The sequence below is a fragment of the Pteropus vampyrus genome, unplaced genomic scaffold (assembly GCF_000151845.1).
Source record: "Pteropus vampyrus isolate Shadow unplaced genomic scaffold, Pvam_2.0 Scaffold52, whole genome shotgun sequence".
Classification (NCBI taxonomy): Eukaryota; Metazoa; Chordata; class Mammalia; order Chiroptera; family Pteropodidae; genus Pteropus; species Pteropus vampyrus.
Genome location: NW_011888833.1, coordinates 1,969,896 through 1,978,216, shown reverse-complemented (window position 1 = coordinate 1,978,216; position 8,321 = coordinate 1,969,896). Strand labels below are relative to the sequence as shown.

The window sequence follows — 8,321 nt, the reverse complement described above, 5'->3', positions numbered from 1 at the left end:
ATAAACTTTAAGATGACAGTTCTCTTCTCTTCTTACTTTGAATAGATTATTTCATTCTCTAGTGTTGCTGATGCAGTCTCCTGGTAAAATAGTTGTTCCTCTCCCTCCCTCAGATAATCTGTCTCTTTTCTGGTAGCTTTTATTTTTGACATACTACTATTTCACCAGATTGATTGAAAGGAATTTTATTTTACTTATTCTGTTCCGAACTCTCGTTCAGGATTGAACGAGAATCCTTCTAGAATGATTAGTCGTTGAAAATCACAATTTTTTCTTTGAATCTTGCTTTTCCAGTATTCTTTTCTTTTTTTCTCCTGGACATTTGTCTTCTCATTCTACTTTTTCTGTCTGTTATTTACTCCTTCTTATTTTCCAGATTTTATTTCTAGGTAATTTCCTCAGATCCTTTTCTGGTTTACTTTTTCTCTTTGAGTATGTCTGCCTTTTTCTCTTTAATTTTAACGCTTATATTTTTCACTCTTAAAGAATCTCGTTTGTTCTGTTTAAGAGGAACAGGTGTTTTCTTTCTTCGTGACCTTTGTCACTTTTTTCATGTCCTTAATCATTTTAGTTGTTATTTCATCTCGTTGACAGGGTTTTGTTATCTGGGATTTATTCCTGAGGTGCACGTTCTCATCTCAGGTATTGTGTATTGTGCGTGCAGTTTCTCATTTGGGGAGTTCATTTAAGTGGGTTTATTTTCTGGGGGCAGATCTTGTGTATTCCGTGTTGTGGGAAGTATTCATCAGAATAGCTGGTGTTTGCCCCTCTGCATCCAGTGTCAGAGCGAGGCAGGTGTTATGTTAATTTCTCCCTGAGATTCCTGTAAGATGGGGTCTCCTGGGAGTTTTCTGTCCCGTGTCTGTGCATGTCTGTCTCTCTCGACACCACTCCACCCTTTCCCTCTCCTCTGCGTACCTTCCACAGACAAGCTTACCTTTCGCCTCTGTGGGCCGACAGAACTTGTCTTGCCCACCTTCACTGGTGGTGCAGCTTTTCCAGACTCCTGGCCTTACACTGAGGGTTCGTTTCGTTCCCCACGTTATGGGCTGAAGGCCATGTTTCATATGTCTGCATGGTACTGAGGTCTCAGCTCGTAGAGGCTGTATCTAGCTTAGCTTGCAATTTTCCGGACTTCCTACGATATAACCCCTTCATTCCAAACTCGGCCTTTGTTTCTTGCCCTTAGAGTGTTTTTTTGTTTTTTTTAATTTTATTTTTATTTACACCTACAGCACCTGGTCTTCCCAGCTGGTCTCCCATCCAAGTACTGACCAAGGCCCGACCCTGCTTAGCTTCTGAGATCAGACATCGGGCTTGTTCAGGGTGGCATGGCCGTAGACCATGGACCGTGGCTTCACTGGGGCGCGAACCCAGGACCTTCTGCGTGTAAAGCAGACATGCTCACTGCTACAGTATGGAACCACCTCCGCTCTTAACAGCTTTTGTTGTTACTGTTCTTTTCATCTCAGCTATATTTTAAAATTTTGTTATTGTATTTTATCTTGCTCTGTGGATCTGTAACATTGGTGGGGGTGAGGGAGGGTACCCCTCTTAGCTCAGTCTCTCATTTCCCAGAAACAGTATTACTCTGACTAGTTGCTTGTATTTAGGAGGGCTGTTCACTTGGTATATATTAATGTTGTAACCGTTTGTTATAATGAATCTGTCATTATTTACACGTCTTTTTTGTTGTTTTTCTTGGGTTTTTCAGATATAGAAAGAATCATGTCATCCGAAAACACTGATACTTTTGCCTCTGTAAATTAGTCTTGAAAATTTTTATGTCTCATTTCTTTATTTTGTTCATTGCTCTGGTTAATTCCTCCAGTGATCATTTCTGTACTCTTCCTCACTTTTAATTGAATTGGCTACTTTTAAGATTTTTTTCCAAATGTCCTAAAGCAATTAATTTATCATACATAACTTAAATATTTCAGTGCGCATCTTCATTTAGTAAGAAATAGTGCAATTATATGTGAAGTTTCCAAAATGTCATTCTCAATTACAAAAAGTAATACAAAAAATAAACACAAAAATGAAATATTTCTAAATCAGCTTGTTTAAAATACAGATTTTCATTCCTGCACTCTCTCCTTTGGTATCCTCGTCCTGTATTTGCGTAAGTGCTCTGGTGATCGATTGCCAGTGAATAGCAGGGTGTTGGAATACCCACAGGGAGCACCCCTCTTTACTCATGTGCGGAAAGGTAGACCTTAGAGAGGACTATTTACGTGCGATAGAGATGAAATAGAATCTGTCCATTGTAATTCACCTTTATTTTTAGCTACTCATTTGTGTAGTATGGCTCTACTTCATGCTATTTATAATTCATTGTTGCATTTAGGCAGTTAATATTAAATGTGTTGTGGTTGTTTTTTTCACAGTACAGAATACCTCTCTCTAAGCAGATGTGCGCATACTTTACTCAAGTCTTCAACATTTTTATAAAATATTCTGGTGGCACAGAGCTGTGCCTTTTGTGACTAGATCTGATGTTTCTCTAATTTAGGGGCTAATTTTATTTTTAGCTTCCTATTCAATTTAAGTTTCCTCTTACCCTTATGGGTGGTGATACTATTTTATATGTTTTATATTGAACGTATTTAAATAACTCTAGCCAGCCTCGGCTCAGATACAGAACTCAGAATTCAGTGCTGCAATGTTGTCTTAGAATAGCTATAAAATTAAAAATTCTTAAGAGAAATTTCGTTCACTTAAAACTTGTAAATTCTACTGTATGTGAATTTCCTTCTTAACTGACCTCCGCTTGTCTTTGGTAATCTCTTTCCTTGTGTTCAGACTTAGAGACTCTGCCTTTGTCTCGCACACCCACTGTGATGTCAGAGCCTCTTTCTTCACCTCGTGCTGCCTCTCCCCTCCCCACACAGCCCATGTGGTCACACTAAGTGTGATGGGTCCCCTTTCCAGTCATGAGTGTAAGACAGGAATTGGGCATCTGTAGAGTGTACTGGCTAAGAGCACAGACTTTGGAGTCCAATAGACCTAAATTTGAATCTTGATTCATTTGTTTAGTAATCTATATTTGTCTTTAAAATAAGTTTTAAAAAATGTTTTCAGTGACTTTCTCCTCTGTGAGGTAAATGTGATGTACCAACCTCACAGGGTTGTTGTGAGAATTAAATAGACCGATGTATGTGAAGCACGTTCATTGGTGCCTGACACATACAAAGTGCTTAAGAATTGGTAGATATATTGGTTGCTGTTATTTAATTTAAAGGTAGTGAATTTACTCATCTTTGGTGACTTGGCCGGTTTTATCTTGGGAAGGCTTTGAGACTAGCTTTAGGAAAACTACCTTAAATGCATTTCATATTAGGTAAGTAGGGAGTAGTTATCCTTTGAAAATAGTTTAATAACCTTCCCAATTTCTGCTGTAAAGATTAACCTGCCATTAAATGTATGATATAAAATTAGAAAAACATGGAGAACCCTGGACGAGTTTTTTTTTTTTTTTTTTTTAATTAGGCTTATATCTTAATATAGTATCTTGGCTTCCTTATAAATATTGTTTGTTTTTTTTTTCTTTTAAAAGGGGGTTTTAGATTTTTAAAGTGTCTCTTAGACACATTTAATACCTACTTGAGAATTCCTGGCCGATGTTAATGTTAATGCAGTAGACGTCGTATTACATTGGGAGTTTGGAGACGTGGGTTTGAGACCTGGCTTTGCTGCTGACTTTGTACATATGTCCTTGGTCAAATAAATCCGCCTCCCCACCCCGATTTCTGATCTGTGCTTTGGCACTTGTCACCTACCTACCTACTCAGAAATTTGTTCACAAAAAGACAAAATAATTATGTCAAGGCTTTTTAGACAATGGAAAGGGCCATCCAGAGTAAAGATAAGTGTTGTCTCAGTTCTCACCTTATTTTGTTCACCTACATCTTTTCAGAAAACGTTAGCGTCTTATGTATTCTTGGAAATTGAAATTCATAGCCCTGCTAATCCTATGTCTGTGACCAGAGGCATTTTGGTAACCTTTATTTATTTATTTATTTTTTGAACTGTGAGATGGCACAGTCAAAGGTGAAGAATTTTGGTCATTTCCTAAGTAGCCAGAAAACAGTTCCTGCATAAGCTAATTGTTTTCAGGAAGTGTAACTATAGTTCTGGAAACACTTTTCAACCTCTGCTCAGAACTGATGACTTCCATTAAGCCTTTACTGAACTCGACTTCGTTTTAATTAATGTGCATCCATTTGCATTTATGCATGTAGTTGGCAGTATATTAATTTATATTCGAGTGTTTTGTAAGTCATTTTATGTCTTTTACATGTGATGATCTGGTTTTGTTTTCTCAGCTAGATTGGAATCTTGCGAAGGGTAAAGACAGTTCTTTCCCCTTCTTCACGACAGATCCCCTCCTAATACAGGATGCTCTGCTATAAAGCGTTGTCACTGGTTGTGTTTAGGTAGAACTTTCCCTAGAACAGAGTGGTATCAGTTGGCCTTGTTTTAAAAGTATGCATCTGCAGAAATTCTCAGGCGTTTTAATGTATACCCACTTGGAGTGAAAGACAAAGGGCATCAAAACAGTATACTGCTTGATTAAAAACTGTGGAGTTTAATCTGCCATGTAGCTCAACTAAGATGAGACTTAATTTTTTTGCTTTTTCAAACCATTTTGCTAATCGTATCTGGCCCCCAAAATCTAGTAAATCTCATTAAACAGTTTAATTTTTAATATTGTGATATTTTAGGGGAGTGTAGTATTTCCGTTGTTAATAGCCATAGTTTTAAATGATTCTTAACGAAAAGGAATTATGCCTTTTATAAAAGCAAGGCTGTTATAAGAGGCATAATTTTGTAAAGTGTCTCAGTGTGTTATTTCTCATTTTTTTCATCATATTAATTTATTAAATTATCGATGATTCTTAATTCTCATGTAAACCTTGATATGGAGGAGGCGATTCTTGTAATAAGTTTCCTCATTTATTTGGAAATGGCTATATTTGAAAACAAATTCTTTATGTTTGCTTTAATTAGCTAGCGCTTTCTCTAATCAAAACCAGATAAAATTCCGTCTTTTATCTTTGCACTTAAAGAATTTGCTGTAGATGATGTTTCTTCCAAACGAACGTTTGCGTTTTATTTTCCAGATGTTTTTCTCTAGAACCAGTTTTTGCTCCCTAAGAAATGGTTTTCTGTCTTCTTCAGGAATGTCATTGTCTGCGGGGTCGTCTCCTCTTCACTCCCCCAAGATCACGCCACACACTTCTCCTGCTCCCAGAAGAAGAAGTCACACTCCAAACCCAGCGAGCTACATGGTGCCTTCCAGTGCCTCCACGCCCGTCAGTACTCCTGTGTCTCAGACGCCGTCCGCCGGCCAGGTCATCCAGAAGGAGACCGTCGGCGGGACGACGTATTTCTACACGGACGCCACGCCAGCCCCCGTGACTGGAATGGTACGTCTGCGTTACGGGAGGTGGCAGCGCTCTCCTGACAGTTTCTCTGGTTAGTGACGAGCAGGTTGACCCCTTCCCGCATCCCTTTATTGTGATATCAAAGCGGGTAGTTAATTTTCTAACTTAGCTGATAATCCCGATCTCTTCTCTGCAAAGTAATCTGCTTTTGCATTAATAAGAACTCTAGTTTCGTTCAGATCTGATTTTAACATGCAAGCTCTAGTTCAGTACTCGACGGCGTGTTTCGCTTATGTGGTTACCCATTACTTGCACCAGCTGGAGTTGACATTGGCTGACCTTGTGTGCCCCTAGTAAGAAGCTAGAGAAAGGAGACAGTTTCTGATCAGTAGTTACTGAGAGCAAACCGATGATGAGCTCTTGCCTTAGGTGGGCGTGGATCTAATAGCCAGATCTCTGGGTAGTGGAGGACACAGAGTGTAAGACGCCTCCAGTATGGATCATTCATTGGCAAGGAGGGAGGTGGCTTAGGGACCTGGATTACAGTTGAAGAAATAGCCAGCTGCCAAAGCACCTTCAGGAGAGCAGGGAGAGGGGACCGTGGGGAGAGTTGTCACGTTCCATAAATTCTACCTTTTCAGATTCATTATTCAAAAATTATTACTTTTAACTATAGAAAAATAAATAGTAGATGAAGAGCTCATGACTGAAAAAGCCAAGTTCCACTTAAAGAGGAAAGTTGGTCTAAGCCGTAGACATTTGACATGTTCATGTAGTCGGCTTGGACGAACAGCGCTTGTACATCTCAGTAATAAGCACGTTTCACCCCACGAGTTAAATCCGTGATGGATTTTGGTTAATGCTTTACTAAAAGGCAGTCTGAGTGGAGAGTGAACGTTACTTTTCTGTTGTTTATTTTTAAGAGTCCCAGTTCTGCCATTGTTTTGTGACTCTTGAGTCTTAGTACCTTTGAGATGACTTCCCCGACTGTACCTGGGGTAATAATCTAATACCTCGCCGCGTTGGAGAAAAACTGACGTTTATAGAAGTGCTTGTACTGTAAATCATGTTAATGCTTTTTAAAAAATAATAACACGGTGTTTTGTTTTTGTTTTTGTTTTTGGTCAGAGATCTTTCAAAAATTATCACAGAACAGCTTGCCGAACAGAAGGTCAAATAATTGAGGTAGAGTAGAGACTTTCCTTGGTTCTCTCAAGTAAGAATTCCATCAACGTTTTGCCTTTTGGGGGGTTTATTATATCTTATAATTATTTATGTTTTCATTATATTTCAGTTTAATCTATAAAAGAGGTTCTTTTGTCACCAAACTGTCTCAGCTGTTTCTGTAGAGATTATATATGGCATATTTTTATGTTTTTACCCTTCAAATCACTCTTAAAAATGTGCTCATGGTAAACCTGAGGTCGTTAAGGCTGACTATACTGTCTGCAGAAACCAAGGCAGACGCAAAGCGAAGGGACCTTGTGAGTGTCGCACGGCCACTTTGTGCTGAGATCAGAGCAGAGTGATTATCTGACGGCATCAGGAGTCGGCTGAATTAATTTTTAAAAGAGAACAAAATGTTTGTTTCAGCTTTTAAAATGAAAAAAAAATAGAGCAAGAGAAAAGATACTGTCGAATGCACTTCGATTTTGCCTCGTGGACCAGTGAGGGGAGCAGAGGCGGAGCGGGCAGGAGGAAGCGGGGTGGCGGGATGGCGATGGCTGTGGCGGCTTCGTGTTCACCTGCGCCGCCGGCCAGAGTACATCGGCCCTGCTCACTGTCGCCGTTTGAAGCGCTGCTTTAACGAGTATTTGGGTGACGCTTGAGGTTGGCCGTTGTGTGGGCGGCCAGGGTGCAGTCACCCATCCTCTGGCTGTGGCCAGCACCTTCGTATCTGCTTTCTTCTCTCTCCCAAACGCTTTTCAAAATACTTGCAAGTCGTTTGTGTGACATTCATCCAGAGAACTACTTTTGCCTCTCATTGGAGCTTAAATTTTACTGTATCAGAAGGAATGTTTCTTTTCTTGTTAGATTTTTTCAACTCGATCATTAAATATAAGATTAAAAATGAATTCATTCAGAAAGTCTACTGGTTAACAGCTGTTCTCTGTCATTGAAAGATTTAAAATATCAATTTAGCACTGTCGGTAAAAGATTACGTTTTATCAAAACGATGAAAAAACTTATTAAGTGAAGAAAACCGGGGTTACGTTTTCTCCCTACCTTTTTAGGTATTTCCAAACTATCACATTTATCCTCCAACTGCACCTCACGTTGCTTATATGCAACCGAAAGCAAACGCACCCTCGTTCTTCATGGCCGATGAACTCCGACAGGTAGGCAGGCCGGAGTCCCGGGGGGCGGCCCTGCCCATGACACCCTGACAGACAACTGGACAAAGAGCAGCTTCTCACATCATACGTTTCACAGTGTTTAATCCAATGTTCCCTACTAAAGCAGATAGGATTTAGAATTTATGAGTTCTCGTTGACGTATTTATTTAAGGAAAGCTGTTTTTCAGAAAAATTACCAACTTGTGAGCTCACTGAGTAATGATGTGTTAGGGTATAAAACACAGAAATTTAAATGGGCCATCTGTCTGCACTTTGTATCCCGTGCATCAAAAATTTTCTTTGAAATATATAAATAATTTAAATGGTTTCTAACTTTCAGGCAACGTTTGCTAATATCTGTAGGTTGAGATTAGGTAGTTTGGCCCAGAAATAAACCTTATTTTAAGAGAGCTTCATATTTTCTATAAAACAGGTTTTATAAAATTTTTTGTTAGGTATTACTTGATATGTAGAATTTCATTTTACACATGATTCTCAGAAAAAATTTCGTTTCCCAGAAGAAAGTTGTAGCAGTGTGATGTTCGTCAGCGGGTTATTGACCAACTTAGGAGTGGACCTGAGTTTCCAGCCAGAGTCG

At 39.2% G+C, this 8,321-nt stretch overlaps 1 protein-coding gene and 1 pseudogene across 12 annotated transcripts in view; one reads left to right on the top strand and one right to left on the bottom strand.

The window, feature by feature from the left end:
- The window catches only part of PAN3 (PAN3 poly(A) specific ribonuclease subunit), a 113,396-nt gene that overhangs the window by 73,075 nt on the left and 32,000 nt on the right, over positions 1-8,321 (top strand). For all 12 annotated transcript variants that reach the window (XM_023530693.1, XM_023530687.1, XM_023530688.1 and 9 more), the window contains 3 exons: positions 5,182-5,429; positions 6,516-6,572; positions 7,622-7,726. In XM_023530693.1, the coding sequence (XP_023386461.1) occupies positions 5,182-5,429; positions 6,516-6,572; positions 7,622-7,726 (410 nt within the window). The remainder of the gene's footprint in view (positions 1-5,181; positions 5,430-6,515; positions 6,573-7,621; positions 7,727-8,321) is intronic.
- LOC111739686 lies at positions 1,227-1,343 on the bottom strand (annotated as a pseudogene).